The sequence below is a fragment of the Heloderma suspectum genome, chromosome 2, assembly GCF_057233095.1.
Source record: "Heloderma suspectum isolate Gila_16-S chromosome 2, 16-S_ref, whole genome shotgun sequence".
Classification (NCBI taxonomy): Eukaryota; Metazoa; Chordata; class Lepidosauria; order Squamata; family Helodermatidae; genus Heloderma; species Heloderma suspectum.
In genome coordinates this window covers 154,382,517-154,405,734 of record NC_139459.1, presented here as the reverse complement: position 1 = coordinate 154,405,734, position 23,218 = coordinate 154,382,517, and the positions used below count along the sequence as shown (strand labels likewise).

General features: G+C 43.6%; 1 protein-coding gene across 1 annotated transcript in view; it reads right to left on the bottom strand.

Annotated features, from left to right (window-relative positions):
* SPAG17 (sperm associated antigen 17) overlaps positions 1–23,218 on the bottom strand; it is a 265,350-nt gene that overhangs the window by 230,079 nt on the left and 12,053 nt on the right. The window contains exons 2-5 of the mRNA XM_084835270.1: positions 21,390–21,530; positions 17,088–17,153; positions 5,401–5,532; positions 3,603–3,816 (exon numbers count right to left, since the gene is read on the bottom strand). Of these exons, the coding sequence (XP_084691396.1) occupies positions 3,603–3,816; positions 5,401–5,532; positions 17,088–17,153; positions 21,390–21,530 (553 nt within the window). The remainder of the gene's footprint in view (positions 1–3,602; positions 3,817–5,400; positions 5,533–17,087; positions 17,154–21,389; positions 21,531–23,218) is intronic.

Sequence of the window (23,218 nt, the reverse complement as noted above, 5' to 3'; positions counted from 1 at the left end):
CCAGGCCTTCCTGTCCTGCGCTCTCTCCTGGAGCATGCTCAAGTCCATATTCATTGCATCAGTGATGCTATCTAGCCATCTCATCCTCTGCCATCCCTTTCACCTTTTGCCTTCAGTCTTTCCCGCATCAGGGTCTTTTCCAGAGAGTTTTCTCTTGTATGTTTACAAGACAGTGTAAACATACATACAATGTAAACATACAGACAATGTATCTGTATGTTTGTACAGCTGTCATCACGCAAAGAAAATTCAATAATCTTCTTCTGTTCCAATTAGGCCACTCCTCACCAAGGACCCTGTTGCCCCAAGAAAGAGGAGACAGAGAGAAAGAAAGAGGAAGAGGAGCCAGAGACAGGGAGGGAGAAAAGAGCCAGAGAAAGAGAGAAGGAAAAGCCAGACTGCACAAACACAGATAAGGGGGGAACTCTCAACATTTTTGTGATTGCCCCCCTCACCACTCTACAACAACCAATTTGTGGCGGTGCCCAGTGCACTTTTTCAAAATGCCAAATGTGCTGACAGGCCCACAAAGGTTGCGGACCCCTATCCTCCTCCCACATCTGTTCACCTTTCTCTAGCCTGGTGCAAACCCCTTATGCCAAGGAGAACCGTTCACCCACCAGAATCTGGCCGCACGGATCATGCAAAAAAGCAGGTGCACTCCAGAAAGATGATTGCAGAGCCATGAAGCTCTGACACTCTCTGACCAGACACTCTCAAGCAAGCCATACACTCATACAATTTTGTTGTTGTTCAGTCGTTAAGTCGTGTCTGACTCTTCATGACCCTACGGACCACAGCACGCCAGGCCTTCCTGTCCTCCGCTCTCTCCCGGAGTGTGCTCAAGTTCACGGTCATTGCATCGGTGATGCTATCTAGCCACCTCATCCTCTGCCGTCCCCTTCTCCTCTTGCCTTCAATCTTTCCCAGCATCAGGGTCTTTTCCAGTGAGTTTTCTCTTTGCATTAGGTGGCCAAAATATTTGAGCTTCAGCTTCAGCATCTGCCCTTCCAATGAGCACTCAGGGTTGATTTCCTTTAGGATGGACTGATTTGACCTCCTTGCAGTCCAGGGGATTCGTAAGAGTCTCCTCCAGCACCACAGTTCGAACACATCAATTCTTCGGTGCTCAGCCTTCCTTATAGTCCAGCTCTCACAGCCATACGTTACTACTGGGAAAACCATAGCTTTGATTATACGAACCTTGGTCGGCAAGGTGATGTCTCTGCTTCTTACTATGCTGTCTAGGTTGGCCATAGCTTTCCTCCCAAGGAGCAAGCGTCTTTTAATTTCATGGCTACAGCCACCGTCTGCGGTGATCTTGGAGCCCAAGAAAATAAAATCTGTCACTGCTTCCATTTCTTCCCCTTCTATATGCCAGGAAGTGATGGGGCCACATGCCATGATCTTCGTTTTTTTAATGCTGAGTTTCAAACCAGCTTTTACACTCTCCACTTTCACCCTCAACAAGAGGCTCTTTAGATCCTCTTCACTTTCTGCCATTAGGGTGGTATCGTCTGCGTATCTGAGCTTGTTGATAATTCTCCTGGCAATCTTAATTCCGACCTGCGATTCATCCAACCTGGCGTTTCTCATGATGTACTCTGCATGTAAGTTAAATAAGCAGGGCGACAATATGCAGCCTTGTCGTACTCCTTTCCCAATTTTGAACCAATCGGTTGTTCCATGTTCGGTTCTTACTGTTGCTTCTTGACCCTCATACAGGTTTCTCAGGAGACAAGTAAGGTGGTCTGGTACTCCCATCTCTTTAAGAATTTGCCACAGTTTGTTGTGATCCACACAATCCAAGGCTTTAGCGTAGTCAATCAAGCAGAAATAGACGTTTTTCTGGAATTCTCTTGCTTTCTCCATGATCCAGCAAATGTTGGCGATTTGATCTCTAGTTCCTCTGCCTCTTCGAAACCCCGCTTGTACTTCCGGTAGTTCTCAGTTCGCATACTGCTGAAGCCTAGCTTGTAAGATTTTGAGCATAACCTTACTGGCATGTGAAATGAGCGCAATTGTACAGTAGTTTGAACACTCTTTGGCATTGCCCTTCTTTGGAATTGGAATGTAAACTGACCTTTTCCAGTCTTGCGGCCATTGCTGAGTGTTCCAAATTTGTTGGCATACTGAATGCAGCACTTTAACAGCATCATATTTTAGGATTTTAAATAGCTCAGCTGGAATATTGTCATCTCCGCTAGCTTTGTTGTTACTAATGCTTCCTAAGGCCCACTTGACTTCACTCTCTAGGATGTCCGGCTCAAGTTCAGTGACCGCACTATCATGGCTATCAGGGACATTCAGATCTTTCCTGTATAGTTCTTCTGTGTATTCTTGCCACCTCTTCTTAATCTCATCTGCTTCTGTTAGGTCCCTGCCTTCTTTGTCCTTTATCACGCCCGTCTTTGCACAAAACGTTCCCTTGAGATCTCCGATTTTCTTGAAGAGATCTCTAGTCTTTCCCATTCTGTTGTTTTCCTCAATTTCTTTGCATTGTTCATTTAAGAAGGCCTTCTTGTCTCTCCTTGCTATTCTCTGGAACTCTGCATTCAGTTGGATATATCTTCCCCTTTCTCCCTTGCTTTTTGCTTCCCTTCTTTCCTCAGCTACTTGTAAAGCCTCATCAGACAGCCACTTGGCTTTCTTGCATTTCTTTTTCTTGGGGATGGATTTCGTTGCTGCCTCCTTAACAATGTTACGGACCTCCGTCCATAGTTCCTCAGGCACTCTGTCTATCAGGTCTAATCCCTTAAATCTATTCCTCACCTCCACTGTATATTCATAAGGGATATGATTTAGGTCATACCTGAATGGTTTAGTGGTTTTCCCTACATTCTTCAATTTAAGCCAAAATTTTGCAACAAGAAGCTCATGATCTGAGCCACAGTCAGCTCCAGGTCTTGTTTTTACTGACTGTATAGAGCTTCTCCATCTTTGGCTGCAAAGTACATAATCAAAGGCAAATCTTACTTCCCTCTTTTCAGAACTAAATTATCCAAGGACCACCCTGTTTTTCATATGCTTACTTTTAGCACATGTAAAGGCTCTGAGCACATGCTGTCTTCTGTTACTGACTGTGTACTAACCAAACCCCAGATGCAGCACAAACATCAGCAGAGTGAAAACCATGAAGAAGCGTTTGTGAATGAGAACACAGCTTTTGCTTTGTCTGTATGCATGAACAGAGAGTCTCCAGTATTTAGAAGCAAATTTAGCTGTGATCTTGAACATGTTTTCTTGCATGTTGAAAATTAACAGGACCTATTTCTAAGAATATATTATTAGACTAGGGGTACTAGTCTTGTGAAATAGATATGCCAAGATAAAACTGCTTGGTTTAATAAACATTTACTGTCATCATATATTTTATGTTTATTGGCTTCATATATTTTATTACGTTCCATATATAATTCTCATATTTCATGTTTTTGCACTCCTTGTAGAGTCAAGATTGGCTGCAGCAAACTGTTAGCATAAATCTGGGTTTGCCTGAATTTGTGAAATAGCCCAATAGAAGTCACACTGAAGTCAAGAATACGTAGAAGAGTTTCAACATTTTTTAGAAGGAGTATACCACTAACTTATACTTTACACACCAATGTATTTATCAAGATCATCATCTTCTCCACGTCGTTTAAGCTTGGTGTCTTTTTTAATGCCACTTGTTGACACATTTGGTGAATCAGCTGCCTTCTTTCCTTTCCCTCCTTTTCCAGCAGACTTGGCACTGGCAGGCTTCTCCTTCTTGCTGGGAGGTTTCCCTTTCCCTTTCCCCTTTTCTTCTTTCTCCTTTTCCCGGTCCTCAGTAATCTACCAAATTAAAGAAACTTCATGTGTAACTTATGTATGTTAAGGGGGTGGGGGGAAATCAATTACTATGGTGTATCTGTATATGTATTTTTGAAATCAAAGCCATCTTTGGATAATCTTTTCAGGGTCTTCCTATAGTCACACAGAAATAAATGATGTATGAGTTTAAAATACATGGAGATCTGCAGGAAAAAAATGAGATCTTGCCAATTTTAGCTCAAAAATCAAGAATACGCAATGAAAGAAAAAAAGAAAAAATAAGGTAAATGCAGTTTTTGAAATCTCCCTTATGATGGGCTGAAAGTACTCTAGCTTCAGCATATTGAAATAAGCCAATAGCCTCCATGACTGTTGGCTCAGTTGCTCAGGTGTTATGGAATGTTAACATTCCAATTGCTCAGCAGCTTAAAGAAAAATTCTTGCAGACCTAGCCTAGAGAACACTGAGGCTGTTGGAATAGTACAGAGAATGGAGGAGACAGCACTGTTGCAACAGTAGTCAGCTGTTTGACTAAATGTGAGAATAGTGGTGTCAGACTGGCATGTTAATAAGTGTATTAGTATGTTTAGGGTTGTGCTATCAGGCTTAGGTTGATGAACGCATGAAATTTATTTTTTACTTTAAACCTATGGTGTATTCCACAGCTTTTGACAATTTTTTCCCTTTCAGATTTTTAGGATTCTCCTCCTCCCATCCTCATACAACTATATATTTTTATATAAGGTCAAATATTAAACATTGTTTTCTTATTCAACCCTTAAAATGTGGATTCTGGCTAATAAGATACATATTCTAATTTTCTGTCTAAGAAATGTTGTTACAAAATTGAAGGAACAATGACCAGGTTTTAAAGAAGTCCAGTGGCACATTTAAAGGTAGTGTATGTGCACCCCCATACCCATTTTTAATTTATATTTAATCAGGGCAGCTGGTGCTGTGGCACGGAAGAGGCAAATGGAGCTGTAATACAGTCAGGCCACTGGTCCTTCTTGCCCAGTAGTGCTTGTTCTGACTGGCAGAAGCTTTCCAAGGTCTCAGACAGACATTTTTCCCAGCTTTGGTATCAAAGATGTTGCGGACTGAACCTGGGACATGCAAAATATGTATCCTAACACTAAACTATGATCCCTCTCCAAATGCTGTGACTTGCTAATATTTGCCACTTGATTTAACTTTCAAAAGGGCTACATGAACATTTCTCCTTAAATGGCAGAACACCTGAGAGGGAGAATGCCCCAGCTCTAAATAATTAAATATAACAATAAAAATCCTATTTTAATCAAGCCAGAGTATTAAATCTATACTACACAGACGTAGATATATCTATCAATGCAAAAAGAATATAATTAGCCTGTAAATTTATACAAAACCAACAGAAAAAGGATTCCAAGAAATATATAAATGTCAGGAGCACTTCTGAGAAGACATTTATAAAATTGTGTTGTTGGTCAAATATAAGACAAAATGGTATTTTGTCTTATATTTGACTAACAACACGGTTCTATAAATGTCTATTCAGAAGTGCTCCTGAATTAATTAAACTTACTCTCAAGTAAGTGTGCATAGGATTGCAGTCTAAAATACCTTCTTTTCAGCAGCTCTTCTCTGCAGATCCTTCTGTTTGATACAAAGCATCTCATATTTAATTAACTTTCCAATCAGAGTTATAGGAAGTGGCTCCCCAGTGTCCATAATGTTTTTTGCTGTCTCTATCACCTGCAAAGAGAAACAGAATGACAACAATTTAAGTATCAATTAAAGTAGATTGTACAGAGGGGTACAAAGATGAAATACTCAAACAAGAAACCTTAATACAAAGACATCCTTTTAACTGCACACCTAAGCAAAATATCTAAAGCTGGCTAACCTATCCTTGTACATAACGAAGCAAGGGCCTCCCGGAACAGAGTCCAGCCATCAAGCCACATCCAAGAACCACCATAACGAAGGGAGACAACCATGCCTCTACCTCAGCTCCTTTTAAAGCCCAGGCCTGGCAACCCAGGGTAGATTTCCCTAGCCAATCACCAGCCCAGCCCCTGGGTGTACCACTCTCTCCCCAAAAGAGGCAGGATCTTGGAAAAAACAAGAAAAACTGGGTTTTCCCCTATTTTTTTTTCCAGGCCTTCACATCTCTATTCGTTGGTATTATTTGATCAAGAATAGTCATCTCATATGGCACTGCTATAACACAGGTATATAATGTCACATGGCTTAGATAATAAACCAACAATTGTCCTATTCAGGTGTTGGGACTGAACACATAAGGCCTTAAAGTGGGAGGGGTGGGGGTGCACAAGCAAACTCCACCCACAATGTCCCTATGCACACTGCCTCCACTTCTGACCTTTGCATTTTCTGCAGGAAGGTTTGAAGGGAGATTCTAAGTGCATTCAGCTGAATGAACTTAGAAGCCTCAGTGTTCCCAGTCATGGGGAGGCTTCTAAGTTCATTCAGCTGAGGAATTCTTCACATGGAGCTTTTATCGGGCTATTGAGATTGCTCACTCAAGGAAGTTTGCGGGCCCCTTAGATGACGTTATCAACCTCCAGAGTGTCTCCCACACTAAATTACCTTGATTCCATTTTTTAAAAGATCAGAAATAATGAGCTATCAAATGACCATGCTTGCATTCTGCCTGAGTTCCCTTGTGAAAAGAGGGAACGCTGCAATAAGACAAGCTAAACCACAGTGCCATCTAGCAGCTGTATAATGAAACATACGGAAGACTCAGATCAGGGGGGAAAGGAGGGGAGAAAGAAGCACGTGTAAAGGGAGTCCGTCGTGATCCTGCATTTCAAATAGAAGCAGAAAGCCCAATTTTAAATGCAGGATTTTAGGCTGGTGTAGAGATGCTCTGAATGTGCTTAGAATACCTCCGTATCTAAACAGAGATGGCATGCACAGGGATGCTGTAGGTGTGACTTGTATATGACCCTCTTTCCCTCTCTAATTTAACCCCATGCATGCTCATCCCAATGCCCCAATAGAGCCAATAGGGATCTTGCTATTCTTTATAGTTGCACACAAACAGATACTAGCCAATGACAGTTTCAGAAATGCTTTTGGGTACTAGAGTTTCCATCCAATTTCCATTCCAATTTCCCCCTTTCTTTTCCATACTGAGTCTGCTGGTATGTAGCCTAATTGGAACAGAAGAAGATTATTGAATTTTCTTTGCGTGATGACAGCTGTACAAACATACAGATACATTGTCCTGATATTTGGCACTGACATGCTATTTTATCTGTGTGTTTTTTACAGCTTGTTTCCACAAAATTTCATACAACTTATTAACATCTGGGACCTTTTCCTTAGAGTCACAAAACCACTTAAGGAGAAAAATATCTTAGTGAGAGTTATGCAGAGAGAGAAAGAGATGTTGCATTTATATTGTCTGTCTTACAATGTTCATCCAGACTCTACACACAACATTGCCCTAATTTTGTTTTTAACTGAACTGGACCTCTTTATACTTTTGGGGTGAATGAGGTATTACTCCACAGTTCTAACAACTTCTCATTCCCTCACACCTTTGGAGAAATTACACCTGAATGAGTATGGTGTCAATTTTGCTTTCTCAGACATGGACAATGGATGCTCTCACTTCATGTCTGCATCTTGTCTGAAGCTGGCAGCACTCTAGGCTTTATGGCCAAGCATGCAATTCTTCACTCTTGACAAATACAAGAGCAGAGAAAGATGTTCTTTGGTTTCTGGTCAAAAATTGCTAGGAGTGACATAGTGAAGGAGGGACAGCCACGTTAGCTCTGTATTGCCAAGAGCAACTGGAGCAGGATAACTGTGTAAGATATAAAAGTCTACCGATGACATAAACAAGTCAGGCAAGTTAGAAAATTTTTGGTTGATATCCTAAATGTGTTAGGTCAATTATAGCCATTAGTTGTACCTATGAATATTAGGTTTAAGAGCTTCCTCACTGTGCATCTTTGTACCCCCTCCTCTACGGCAGTTGTGCACTGCAATCCAGTGAAGGCTCATGGCTAATCTGACTGGTGAGGCAGAAAGGGGGTCACTGGAGGCAAAGCCAAGAGGGTCATTGGAGGTGGACCCAAGGATACCTATTTTGTTATACACAAGCCTTTTGCTACAGAGTTCAACCCACCTACCTCCCCCCCTCTCAAAATTTATTCACAATAACAACACAGAGAAAGCAGTTTGTGGCAGAGCCTACTTATTGAAAGCAAAGGGGGGTGATAGAGGAAGAAACCCATTTCATACACAGGCAAAATGACTCAGCAGGCAATTAAAGTCAATGACTGCAAGAGAAAGAGTGAGTTTGGGTTACATAATCACAGCATACTAAGTTCACAGAATCAACAGAGAGCAGGCTTTAAAAAACCCACCCCAATTTATCCAGAGTATGTCACAACACAGAAAAAGGCACTTGTAGACAAGCCCACTTCTCCAAGATTTAAATTAAAGGGAGATGGGAGACCAGGAAACCCATTTCAAACACAAGGAAATTGAGGCAGCAGGCAATTAACCGTCAATGATTGCAAGTGAGAGAGTTTGGGTTACAAAATCACAGGGTTGCTTTTTTTAAAAAAGGTTTGGCCCAGCAAACATTAACAGAAGGAATTTAGCCAGGAATATGTGTTAACTTGCACCACCAAAAGGAAAGAAAGGATTTTTAAAACCACATGTTCACAATGTGGCTGGGATACATTATACATTGCTCCGTGCATAGTAAAAGACAGAGGAAAGAAATGATGGTTCAGCTATTAAATAAGGATGGCAAAATGATAACAGATGACAAAGAAAAGGCAGAAGTGCTCAGTTCCTACTTCGGCTCAGTCTTCTCCCAAAAGAGGGTCTATGACCCCCCTGGCAAAGGCGAAGTACAGGCTGAAGGGGCAGGATTGCAGCTTGAGATCGATAGGCATATGGTCAAGAAACACCTAATTACTCTGAATGAGTTCAAATCTCCAGGGCCAGATGAACTGCATCCTAGAGTAATAAAGGAACTGGCAGAAGAACTCTCAGAACCGCTGTCTATTCTCTTTAAGAAATCATGGAGGACGGGTGAAGTGCCAGATAACTGGAAGAGGGCTAATCTCGTCCCTATCTTCAAAAAGGGTAAAAAGGGGGATCCTGGGAACTACACACCATTCAGTCTGACATCAATCCCTGGGAAAATTCTGGAGCAGCTTATAAAGCAATCTATCTGTAAGCACCTTGACAACAATGCAGTGATTATTCAAAGCCATCATGGATTTGTCAAGAACAAATCCTGCCAGATGAATCTGATCTCATGGTTTGGTAAGATAACCGCCCTTGTGGACTGTGGGAATGCTGTGGACATAATATACCTTGACTTTAGCGAAGTTTTTGACAAAGTGCCCCATGACATCCCGATGAGCAAAACAGCTCAAAGTGGGCTAGATGAAACAACTCTCAGGTGGATCCACAGTTGGCTACAGGATCGGACTCAAAGAGTGCTTCTCAATGAGATCTTCTCAAACTGAGGAGAGGTAATGAGCAGAGTACCGCAGGGCTCAGTCCTGGGCCCAGTGCTCATCAACATTTTTATTAATGACTTGGAGGAGGGGGTGGAGGGGATGCTTATCAGATTTGCAGGTGACACAAAATTGGGCAGGATAGCTAATACTTTGGAAGGCAGAAATAAAATTCAAAGGGATCTTCATAGACTGGAGCGCTGGGCAGAAAACAACAGAATGACATTTAACAGGGATAAATGTCCAAGTTCTGCACCTAGGAAAAAGAAACCAATGCGCAGATACAACACTACAAGTGAGAAGGATCTTGGAATTGTTGTTGATCACAAGCTGAATATGGGCCAACAATGTGATGTGGCTGCAAAAAAGGCAAATGCTATTTGAGGCTGCATTAATAGAAGCATAACTTCCAAATGCCGGGAAGTACCAGTTCCCCTTTACTCAGCACTGGTTAGGCCTCATCTGAAGTACTGTGTCCAGTTCCAGGCACCACATTTTAAGAAGGATGCAGACAAACTGGAGAGGGTTCAGAGGAGGGCAACCAAGATGATCAGGGGACTGTAAAGAAAGCCCTATGAAGAGAGACTCAAGGAACTGGGCATGTTTAGCCTTGAGAAGAGAAGACTGAGGGGAGACATGATAGTGCTCTTCAAGTACTTGAAAGGCTGTCACAGAGAGGAAAGCCAGGATCTCTTCTCGATCAGCCCAGAGTACAGGACACGGAATAATGGGCTCAAGTTACAGGAAGCCCAATTCTGGCTGAACATCAGGAAAAACTCCTGACTGTTAGAGCAATACGACAATGGAACCAATTACCTAGGGAGGTAGTGGGCTCTCCCACACTGGAGGCATTCAAGACAAGGCTGGACAGCCATCTGTCAGGGATGCTCCGACTTGGATTCCTGCATTGAGCATGGGGGTGGACTCGATGGCCTTGTAGGCCCCTTCCAACCCTACTATTCTATGATTCTATGATTCTACAGCAAAACAAAATGGATTCCAGGACCAAATTTACAAACAGTTCAACCCACCAACCCCGCCCCCCCAGCAAATGTATCCAGAGTAAAAACACAGATAAAGCAATTTGTTGCAGAGCAGGCTTCTCCAACAGTGAAAGCAAGGAGGGGGGAGGGGGGAAAACATTTCTCACACACATATGCATGTTTACATGGGAGTAAGTCCCACTGAATTCAGTGAGTACCTACATCTACCTAGGATTGCTGTATATATGCCACTGTTTAAAAGCACATGAAGCACTTAGCACACACAAGCAAACAATTAATGCCAGTGTGTATTCTATCACAATTATCATCATCATCATCATATATAAGAAAGATGTTGTGATGAGAGCAAAAGCCGAAACGTTTAGCTTAAATATATATTTTTGAATACTCTGTTTTTAGTCTATCTTTCATACACACACACACAATTTTATCGTTTGCAAATCCCACACATACACCAAGCCCAAATAATTTTGTACAACTTGGCAGCACAGACTTAAATGCGTTCTCCTAGCCCCTATTTATTAAGTCACAACCCCATGGAAATGTTTTTAAATGATTAATTGGGTTCTGATGGGAATGGATTTTTAAAACAAAATTATTTGTGCTGAGGGAAATGAGCCACCACTGCAGGAAAATGATCTCCTACCTGCCCAGAAATGAACAAAGGAGATCAGCAACCACCACATAAAAAATAACAGTAAGATCATACCAGGATGATGATGAGGATGATATTCTTGGAACTGCCTGCCCTCCTCCCCCAGACACAATGAGCCTGGAGGAGTCAGCACATGCTGCCGCCGCCGCCGCACACACTCACTCAGCGCCTGCTCAGACTGAGATAGCCAGGCAGAGAAAAGTTAACTGAGCCAGCCAGTCAGCCCACTGCATTAACTCTTTCCTTGTCCTGAAGGGCTCCTTACCCACAGCCTGTCTGACCCCCTCTGTTTTGGGGGGAGCAGCATTACATTTGATTGAGGGAGCACTGCTGGCCAGCCAAACAAAGCACATCATTTTTCTTTTTTTGTAAATTCTGGGTGGTGCTGGTCCATTCGCCTGTGCCATTGCTGAAATGGCAGCCCTGCCCAATCCCCAAACAAGCACAGGAGGAGGAGAGAGAGATGTAGATCGCGGATATGGAAGGGAGATTGAGTGAGAGAGGAGAGAGATGTAGATTGCCAATAGGGAAGGGCGGAGCCCTAATCATCCCAATGGGAGAACCGCCGCCGCAATCCTGTGTTCTGTCAGCCTCCTTTCTCCCCAGCAATCTCTGCTTAAAACCTGATGGGTCTCCCACCATCAACAAAAAAACACTTGCTTAGCCCTAGATGCATCTTATTACCGAACTATATCCCATTCTTATGTTCCAGTACTTGCACTCATGTCACTCATCCTGCATAATTTCTCTATCCTTTTCTTTCTTTATAATTTCCCCTTACGCAGTGTCGTTTGCAAATTCCACCAGTACATTCCTACATGCCAACATCACTAATGAATGAATTAAATAGGCCCCAAGGAGGTCCTCTGCTTGGTTCTCTTCTATTAGAGATCGATTCAGCATGTCTGACATCCATAAGCCAAACAGCGACTACGACAATCCCTGTATTAATACCTGCTTGCCCAAATGAAACAGCGAGGATTAATAGAATATGGATGACAATGTCCAATAGAGTTGTCATTGCTTGAAATCCACACAGTAACCTTTGATAGCATACACAAACCTCCACCCGTATTTCTGGACATATCTCACATAGTCTTTTCTTCCATTACTTAAGTTCATTTTTTTCTTTTAATACTTGTTCAACTGCTTCATGGGTCACTGAAGTGAAAGAATCAAGTCTTCAGTTCTCTGGGCTGCTTTATTTTTGTCCTTGAGTCAGTCATCAGGCATCGGTGTGTTAGGCTGGGCCCATCAAGGCATGGGCTCCAGATCTTCAGAACTGCCCCAATTAACATCATCTACCTGCTTCTTCCCTCTGAACTCAGCAGCCTTGCAATTACTAGGAGACCTTAGGACTCACTCCCTTGACTAAGAGGGATTTTCACATGAAGGCACTAGCCTTTTAAACTAGATGGGAGACTGCCACCTTTCCTTCCACAGTTTAGTCATTATTTTAATTAAGTCCAGAGTCCAAAATTGCCTAACAGCACCACTGTCACCCAGCTTTCTCAGAGTGTGCCTGACTATGCAGAAACCTGCCCAACCAACAGCTACTGGACAACTGCACTTGTGCCCTGGGCCACCGTAGGCAGTGAGGCCCTGACAAGAGGAAGAGCAGGTGCATTGGCTGCTCACATATCAAATAGAGTACCAGAGGCCTTCCTCATCTGTTGCTTCCTCCAAGCTGGCCCAGGCACCTTAGCCTAGGGGAAAAGAGAAGTAGGTTTGCTTGCAAAAAAGGGTTGGATGAGCAGCAATGTCTGAATTTGAAGCAAGGTAATTGTATGAGTCCCTTTCATGGATCACTGCCTTGTTGTGGCGAAGGGGCTTGCGTAACTCAGTGAAGCCATAAGCTATGCCATGCAGGGCCACCCAAGATGGACAGATCATGGCAGAGAGTTCTGACAAAATGTGGCCCACTGGAGAAGGAAATGGCAACCCACTCCAGTATTCTTGCCAAGAAAACCCCATCACAAGGCTAAAAGATATGACGCCGGAAGATGAGCCCCTCAGGTGAGAAGGTGTCCAATATACTACTGGGGAAGAGCAGAGGGTATTTCCAAGTAGCGCCAGAAAGAGTGAAGGAGCTGGGCCAAAGCCGAAAGGACACTCAGCTGTGGATGTGTCTGGTGGTGAAAAGAAAGTCCGATGCTGTAAAGAACAATATTGTTTAGGAACCTGGAATGTCAGATCAATGAATCAAGGTAAGCTGGAGGTGGTCAAACATGAGATGGCAAGACTGAACATCGACATCTGGGGAATCAGCGAACTAAAATGGAGAAGCATGGGCGAATTTAATTCAGGGGACCTTCATACCTACTACTGTGGGCAAGAATCCCTTAGAAGAAATGGAGTAGCACTCATAGTCAACAAAAGGGTGGGAAAAGCAGTACTGGGGTACAATCTCAAAAACAATAGAATGATCTCAGTACGAATCCAAGGCAAACCATTCAACATCACAGTAATTCAGGTCTATGCCCCAACCACTGAGGCCGAAGAAGCTAAGGTTAATCAGTTCTATGAAGACCTACAACACCTTCTAGAACTAACACCAAAAAATAATGTCCTTTTCATCATAGGGGATTGGAATGCTAAAGTAGGAAGTCAAGAAATCACCGGGATAACAGGCAAGCATGGCCTTGGTGTACAAAATGCAGCAGGACAAAGGCTAATCGAGTTTTGCCAAGAGAACACGCTGATCATAGCAAACACTCTTTTCCAACAGCACAAGAGGCAACTCTACACATGGACATCACCAGATAGTCAATATTGAAATCAGATTGATTATGTCCTTTGCAGCCAAAGATGGAGAAGCTCCATACAGTCAGTAAAAACAAGACCTGGAGCTCAGATCATGAGCTTCTTATTGCAAAATTTCAGCTTAAATTGAAGAACGTAGGGAAAACCACTAAACCATTCAGGTATGACCTAAATCATATCCCTTATGAATATACAGTAGAGGTGAGGAATAGATTTCAGGGATTAGACCTGATAGACAGAGTGCCTGAGGAACTATGGACAGAGGTCCGTAACACTGTTCAGGAGGCAGCAACGAAATCCATCCCAAAGAAAAAGAAATGCAAGAAAGCCAAGTGGCTGTCTGATGAGGCTTTACAAGTAGCTGAGGAAAGAAGCGAAGCGAAAAGCAAGGGAGAAAGGGGAAGATATATCCAACTGAATGCAGATTTCCAGAGAATAGCAAGGAGAGACAAGAAGGCCTTCTTAAATGAACAATGCAAGAAATCAAGGAAAACAATAGAATGGGAAAGACTAGAGATTTTTTCAAGAAAATCGGAGATATCAAGGGAATGTTTTATGCAAAGACAGGCATGATAAACGACAAAGAAGGCAGGGACCTAACAGAAGCAGATGAGCTTAAGAAGAGGTGGCAAGAATACACAGAAGAACTATACAGGAAAGAGCTTAATGTCTCTGACAGCCATGATAGTGCGGTCACTGAACTTGAGCCAGACATCCTAGAGAGTGAAGTCAAGTGGGCCTTAGGAAGCATTAGTAACAACAAAGCTAGTGGAGATGACAGTATTCCAGCTGAGCTACTTAAAATCCTAAAATATGATGCTGTTAAAGTGCTGCACTCAATATGCCAACACATATGGAACACTCAGCAGTGGCCACAAGACTGGAAAAGGTCAGTTTACATTCCAGTTCCAAAGAAGGGCAATGCCAAAGAGTGTTCAAACTACCGTACAATTGCGCTCATTTCACATGCCAGCAAGGTTACGCTCAAAATCCTACAAGCTAGGCTTCAGCAGTATGTGAACCGAGAACTACCGGAAGTACAAGCTGGGTTTCGAAGAGGCAGAGGAACTAGAGATCAAATCGCCAACATTTGCTGGATCATGGAGAAAGCAAGAGAATTCCAGAAAAACGTCTATTTCTGCTTCATTGACTACGCTAAAGCCTTGGATTGTGTGGATCACAACAAACCTTGGCAAATTCTTAAAGAGATGGGAGTACCAGACCACCTTACCTGTCTCCTGAGAAACCTGTACAAGGGTCAAGAAGCACCAGTAAGAACCAGACATGGAACAACTGATTGGTTCAAAATTGGGAAAGGAGTATGACAAGGCCGTGTATTGTCGCCCTGCTTATTTAACTTATATGCAGAGTACATCATGGGAAACGCCAGGTTGGATGAATCACCGGTCGGAATTAAGATTGCCGGGAGAATTCTCCACAACCTCAGATACGCAGACGATACCGCCCTAATGGCAGAAAGCGAAGAGGATCTGAAGAGCCTCTTGCTGAGGGTGAAAGTGGAGAGTGCAAAAGCTGGTTTGAAACTCAACATTAAAAAAACGAAGATCATGGCATGTGGCCCCATCACTTCCTGGCATATAGAAGGGGAAGAAATGGAAGCAGTGACAGATTTTATTTTCTTGGGCTCCAAGATCACCGCAGACGGTGGCTGTAGCCATGAAATTAAAAGACGCTTGCTCCTTGGGAGGAAAGCTATGGCAAACCTAGACAGCATAGTAAGAAGCAGAGACATCACCTTGCCGACCAAGGTTCGTATAATCAAAGCTATGGTTTTCCCAGTAGTAACGTATGGCTGTGAGAGCTGGACTATAAGGAAGGCTGAGCACCGAAGAATTGATGTGTTCGAACTGTGGTGCTGGAGGAGACTCTTACGAATCCCCTGGACTGCAAGGAGGTCAAATCAGTCCATCCTAAAGGAAATCAACCCTGAGTGCTCATTGGAAGGGCAGATGCTGAAGCTGAAGCTCAAATATTTTGGCCACCTAATGCAAAGAGAAAACTCACTGGAAAAGACCCTGATGCTGGGAAAGATTGAAGGCAAGAGGAGAAGGGGACGGCAGAGGATGAGGTGGCTAGATAGCATCACCGATGCAATGACCGTGAACTTGAGCACACTCCGGGAGAGAGCGGAGGACAGGAAGGCCTGGCGTGCTGTGGTCCGTGGGGTCATGAAGAGTCAGACACGACTTAACGACTGAACAACAACAAAATTGTATGAGTGTATGGCTTGCTTGAGAGTGTCTGGTCAGAGAGTGTCAGAGCTTCATGGCTCTGCAATCATCTTTCTGGAGTGCACCTGCTTTTTTGCATGATCCGTGCGGCCAGATTCTGGTGGGTGAACGGTTCTCCTTGGCATAAGGGGTTTGCACCAGGCTAGAGAAAGGTGAACAGATGTGGGAGGAGGATAGGGGTCCGCAACCTTTGTGGGCCTGTCAGCACATTTGGCATTTTGAAAAAGTGCACTGGGCACCGCCACAAATTGGTTGTTGTAGAGTGGTGAGGGGGGCAATCACAAAAATGTTGAGAGTTCCCCCCTTATCTGTGTTTGTGCACTCTGGCTTTTCCTTCTCTCTTTCTCTGGCTCTTTTCTCCCTCCCTGTCTCTGGCTCCTCTTCCTCTTTCTTTCTCTCTGTCTCCTCTTTCTTGGGGCAACAGGATCCTTGGTGAGGAGTGGACTTTGCCCCCCTCCAGCTGATTTTTGGCAGACGGACTCTTCTCCCTACTCAAAGGAAAATACTTTGCAAGCACCTAAGCCTGGCCTTGTGGGTGTAGTGGTACCAGCAGGTGCGACATTAGAAACCCCGGGTGCTTTTTAGGTCAAAATCAGTACTTTGAATTTGGCCTGGACATTAATTGGGGGTCAGTGCAGATGAGAGTGGACTGTCATATTCTGATCATAATGCCTGTTCTTGGTTAGAATTCTTGCAGTCATATTTTGCATTAGCTGAAGTTTCTGGACTTCCTTCAAAGCTAGTCCTCATACAATGCATTACATTAATACAAATAGGAGGTTACCAGGGCATGGATCACTACAGCTAGGTTATCCATCTCCAGATAGAGTTGTAGCTGTGATATCAACTGACATTGATAAAAGGTGCTCTATGCCACAGAGACCACCTGAGCTTCTGATGACAATGATGGATCCAGAAGCACTCTAAAGCTATGCAGGTATCTAAGGGCTAATAATTAAAAAGCTCCATGATTTTCAGCACCAGCTGCAAAGCAACAGCCCTACTTGATTAGAAACCAGAGGACATTTGAAAATTAAGTCCCAATAAAAGCATCCAGTTCTGGAGACACCTAGAATAATTAATCTGAGCAAAGGGAATAAAATATGCTTTCACTCACTTCATAATATAGAGGTGTTTCTTTTTCTTTAATCTTCTTTGCTTTTACATCTCCAGCTTCCATGATCTATAAGAAATACAAAGTGATGAACAAATAGAATTTATTTGGGGGGTTCTTTATACTCATCTACGTTTTTAATACTCAAATATATTTAATGTATATTTAATGTAGGCTGGTGAGGATGAGGGAGAGGGGCTTCTCTGTGGTGGCCCCCACCCTGTGGAACTCCCTCCCTAGGGAACTCCGCCATGCCCCCTCTTTAATGAGCTTCCACCAAGCATTAAAAACATGGTTGTTCAGGCAGGCATTTGGGATGGGTTAGGATATTTTTAGAAATATGTTTTAAAGTAGAATTTTATTGTTTTAAAATTGTATTGCTATACATTGCCCAGAGTGGCCGGGTGACTGGCCAGATGGGCGATTAAGAAATTCAGTCAATCAATCAATGTGAGATATGTTGGTTCCCCAAGGTTTGGGGAAACCCTGCGGTATTTATACTTTTTTTTTTCTCTGAACAGCAGGCTCCCAATTACAGATTTTGAAACTCCTCTCTGTATCAAAAGCAGTTTACCATGTGCAGGGTAGAAGGCAGAAATGGCTACAGAAGTCCTTGGGCACACAACAAACTATTCCTCGATTCCTGTTCATAATCTTTTATGAAAAACTAATTTGGACTGTATCCTATGCACACTTACCCAGAAGTAAGCCCAGTTGAACTCAGGGGGGCTTACATTTGAGTAACCAGGAATACACTGCATGTTAGATATTTAAAACAAAGCCCTAATCCGCAACTAATACTACATCATCCAATACAGAGTTTGCCAATTGAAGCCTCAGTCACACACTAATGAAAGAGGAAATTAGTACTAACAGAACAATGCACTATGGGTCGAGCGAGATATGGCATCATGAGGAGGGCTAGCCAGGTTAGGGCCCAGACAGTTAATGGCTGTGCCATGTTCTAGCCCTCCCTCCCCCCCGCCTGTAGAGTTGCTGGTGGCCCTATCAGCCTGCCCTCATGTCTCTGAATGCTGCTTTTAAATGCCAGATTGGTTCAAAATAAGACCTCCCTTATCCATCATTTAATAGTGGATGAGGAGGCCAATCTGGAATGCATAACCGAGACCTGAGTGGGTGAGCAGGGAGAAGTTAAATCTCTCTCAGCTCTATCCACCAGGGTACTTGGTTCAGCATTAGGATAGACTTGAGAGCCGGGGAGGTGGGGGTGACGTTGCTGAGATCTATAGGAATTCTATCTCCCTCTGCAGGCTTCCTGTCCATCTTACTGGTCTGGAGTGATTGCACCTTGTGCTGGGTCAGCAGGACAGATTGGGGATTCTACTGTTGTATCATCCACCCCACTGCTCAACAGACTGAGGTCGTCCCAGATTGTCCCATTTGAGGTGGTCCTGGGTGTGCTGTTGAGGTTCCCCAGACTGTTGGTTATGGGGAATGGTCAACATTCCCCATACAACAGGTTATGGTCAACATTCATGCCGAGGGCAGCTTGTTTGGGGCAGCTCAGAATTTCATGGTCTCCATGACAACCACAGGACTGTCCCAACATGTCATTGGCCCAGTGCATGTAATGAAGCATACTCTAGACTTGGTTTTGTCAACTGGACATGGAGATGGTGATCTGAAGGTGGAGGACTGTGCAACAGTCCCTTTGTCATGGTCAGATCATGGCTTGCTGAGGTTTAGACATACAGGAGCTTTTCCCCTTTGCAAGGGTGGAGGACATATTAAGACTATCTGCCCCCAGAGGCTAATGGATCCAGATGGTTTCTAGAGAGCTCTGGGGAGGTTTCTGGATGAAATGGCGGGCTCTCATGTTGAAACCCTGGTTGATCTGTGGAATGCAGAAGTGACCCAGGTGGTTCATACAATTGCTCCTGAGCGTCCTCTTCAGAGTACAGCTTATACTAGTACTGCTCCGTGGTATACTCCAGGGCTGAGAGTGATGAAGCAAAATAAGAGGCAGTTTGAGTGCAGATGGAGAAAAACCCCTAGTGGATGCAATCCAACACTGGTGTGTGCCTATGGTAAGGTATATTCGAGGCAGTGAGGGCGGAAAAGAAACAACATCTTGCTGCCTCTATTGAATCGTCCATGTGCCACCCAGCGGAGTTTTTCAGAACTGTTCGAGGCCTATTACATGCTGGCCCTAAGGACAGTATAGATCCGTCTGAGCCTGCTGTAGTACATTTGCTTGGCACTTCCAGGATAAAATCTCTTGCTTCTGCCAAGGCATAGACTCCAGGGTTACAGCAGGTGAATCTGGTGAGGTATCCAGAGCAGAGCTTTGTCCCATTATCTTGGATGAGTTTCAGTTGGTACAGCTTGAGGATGCTGACAAGGTGCTTGGAAAGTTCATGCAACCACTTCTATATTAGATCCTTGCCCCTCTTGAGCTTATAAAAACTGGCAGGGAGGGAACAGCTGACTGGGCCAAGGAGGTGATTAATGCCTCTTTGCAAGAGGGAGTGGTCCTGGGCCACCTGAAAGAGGCAGTGGTGACACCACTCCTGAAGAAACCCTCCCGGGACATGGAAAATCTTAATTTTAGGCCAGTGGCAAATGTTCCATTCACGGACAAGGTCCTTGAGCAGGAGATTACCAACCAGCTCCAGATGCTCTTGGATGAGACTGATTATCTAAATCCATTTCAGTCATGGTTCAGGCCAGGTTTTGGCATGGTTGTCCTGTATGATGACCTATGTCAGGGGTGAGACAGGGGGAGTGTGACTTTGTTGATTCTCCTTGATCTCTCAGTGGCTTTCGATAACATTGACCGTGGTATCCTTCTGGGACGATTGAGTTGGGAATGGGAGGTACTGCACTGCAGTGGTTTCACTTCGACTTGGATGGTCAGCTCTGGAAGGTGGTGCTTGGGGAATATTGCTTGGCCCCATGGATTCTCCAGTATGGGGTTCCGCAGCAGTCGGTTTTGTCCCCCATGCTATTCAACATCTACATGAAACCACTGAGTGCGGTCATCCGGAGTTTTGGAGTGTACTGTCATCAGTATGCTGATAACACACAGCTCTGTTTCTTCTTTTCATCTTCATCAGCACGTGCGGAGGCGTGGAAAGAACGAACGACGGGTTCTCCCCCCGCCCCCCCGATTGTGCAAACCAGCCAATATAAGTGCATATAACTAGAGGTCATGCCTGTTGTGTATATGTTGATGGGTTTGTACTTTACAAGGATAGAAATATATCTGTATGTGGATGCCTCGAAAGGATATTTCTGTAAGGATATAAGTGGCTGTAGTATTGGCATGCAGTTTATGGAATCCAGCATACCTGTGTATCAGAAAGCTAGATTGACTCAAAACAAAAAGACGTAACTTTAAAGCTATTATTGTAAGGTATTGTGGCAGCTCAGTGGGGAGTACGCAGTACAGTATTCTTGCCCCAGGATTTTCACTCAGGTCTCAGTCAGAAGGAAAGGTATTAAACTTCACATTCAGTTTTCTACCTCCTGCTGCCAGACTCAGTTTCCAGGTACTCAGAACAGCCTCACTGACCAAGTTACCTCTAGCCCTCAAATTCTGCCTCCCAGCCAATGCCTGCTTCCTTCTTCCTTCCCAGCCCCTTTGTGAGAGCCATATCTCAGAATATCCACAGCAATGGGGCCAACATTCCTCTGATATCAATCCCAGTTTCTGCTCCACCACTACAATTAGTATTCTATTTTATTTATTTATAGTATTTGTATACCACTCCACATAATTACTACTTGGAGTGGTGAACAGCAGACTGGGTAAAGAATAAAAGCATCATGTAAAAAAAATTGATTTCTTTTTAATAAAAGAAACAGTTCTAATAAAACCAAATTTAATAAACCGTGGCTGGCCACTTGAGAAGGCTTCCTGAAATAACTATGTTTTCAGGAGGCACCAAAAGCAACACAACTTTGGTGCCTGCCTGACTTGGGCCTCCAATGACAATGATAGATCTAGGAGTACCCCCCCAGACTACAAACCTATATTTTGGAGGGAGTGCAACCCCATCCAGAACAGGCAATAACCATATCTCCCGGACTCGGGAACCACTCACCCACAGGGCTTCCATCTTGCCAGGATTCAGCTTCAGTTTATTGTCCCTCATCCAGCCCATTACTGAGTGTAGACACTGATCCAGGATTTGCACAGCCTCTCCTGATTCAGATGTCATGGGGAGACAGAGCTGCATGTCATCAGCATACTGATGGCATTTGGCTCCAAATCCCCTAATGACCGCTCCCAGAGGCTTCATATAGATGTTTCAGCAACAACAATGCCACAATTCTAAATACCTGTGCTAGTATTCCTTCCCAAGATACCACACTGAAGAGCTTTCGCTGAGGCACCTGCACAGCAAGAGACAGCGCCTTTATGTGAAGTTCATCCTCAGCTTGGTTCCCAACAACCAAGGCAATACTGGGGTTCCAATTGTCCTATTGCAAAACAAACAAAAGCATTTTATTTATATTCAAGAAGTATATTATCCCTTCCCTCTACTTTAATACATTATTCATGCTCACAATACAGATTTATTCATATGCAACCACTCTCTACCACCAGGTGGCGATATTATACCACAGAGTAAACAATTTTCTCTTGGTACATCCAATGTTAACAAAATTTTGATGCTAACAAAATTCAGTGACAGTTTTGTTATTTGAGTAAGATGTACACACATTTATACTGGCTGGAAAAATAACAAAATGAAGCAAGGGTATCAAAAGAAATATTAAAAATATACTGCTGACCACAAGTCACTGCAGAACAAATTGAGTTTTGTATGAATATCTGGCAGGCAATGGAAATTATGCTTTATTAATTTAGTAAATAGGCTCATGTATTTTCCATGAGAATATAATCTGTTAAATGCTAATGGTCTGCAAATAGCTCTCAAGAGCTCAAAAGAAGAAACAAACTATCTTCTTTGTATGCAAAAGTATTTGCATCAATTGAGTTCTTTAACCCTTATCCCAATATAACCCCAGATACTGACACCAGGCACAGCAGAATTCAAACAGAAACCATCCACCATGACGTTAATAGCCCTCCTTTTAATTAACCCACTTCAATAAATGTTTGCTATGTTAGCTAATAAACACTTCATTAATATCGGATTGTTTAGGTTATTTCCTATTTTTCTACACAGAAGATAATAATGCACATCTGCTTAGACCAGGGTTTGGCAATGCAGCATCCGTGGGTACAGTGGCGCCTGCCAGACCCCCACTGCCAATTTCCTCCTTCCACAGCCCTGCAGTTGCTTCTGCTACCTATCTCCACACTCACCTCAGCAGCCCTAATGAGGGAGGAGGAAGCAGGAGGAGGTGAGCACAGCGGGGGGGGGGGAGGAAATCACGGGTGGGTGGAAGAAGAGGTGAGCATGACAGCAGGGACAGGGAAGGAAATCACAAGTGGAAGAGGTGAGCGCAGTGGCAAGAAGGAAATCGTGGGCCGGGGGATGAAGAGGTGAGCACTGCAGCAGTGCAGGGGAAGGAAATCATGGGCAGGGGAGGAGCAGGAGGAAGAGGTGAGTGCAGTGGTGGGAAGGAAATAACAGATGGGTGGGCAGGTGGATGAGGAGGAAGTGAGCACAGCAGCAGAGAGGTAGAAAAAGAAAGAAGAGATGGTGTGGGAAGGAAATCCCCAGTGGGAAGGCAGAAAAGAGAGAATCAAGGGAAAAAAATAGCAAATGCATCCATGGGCCCAGCAAAAACTGACAAATGCATCCATGGGCCCAAAAAGGTTGCCTACACCTGCATCAGACATATATCCTATTAAAATCACTCAGACACAGTTGGGCTGCCTACATCCATATAATGATTAGGCTGAATCAGTTTGGACTAAATAGCCGAAGTCCAGCCGCAATTGCAAATTCAGATCTTCAGTGCAATGTCTCCTCTACATAACCTAAACCAGAGACTATAACAAAAGTGGACCAAATATCCAAATAAGTATCCATCTGAAGGTGGCATCTATATGCCACCCATTGATAGCGTTGAAAGGTGTTCAATCCACTGCATTATAGGAGGTGAGCGTTTATCTTTCTAATGTTGTAATATCAGTCTTTTAGCTGTTGAAAGGGTGCAGAGAATCCATTTATGCTGACCATTTGTTAATTTCC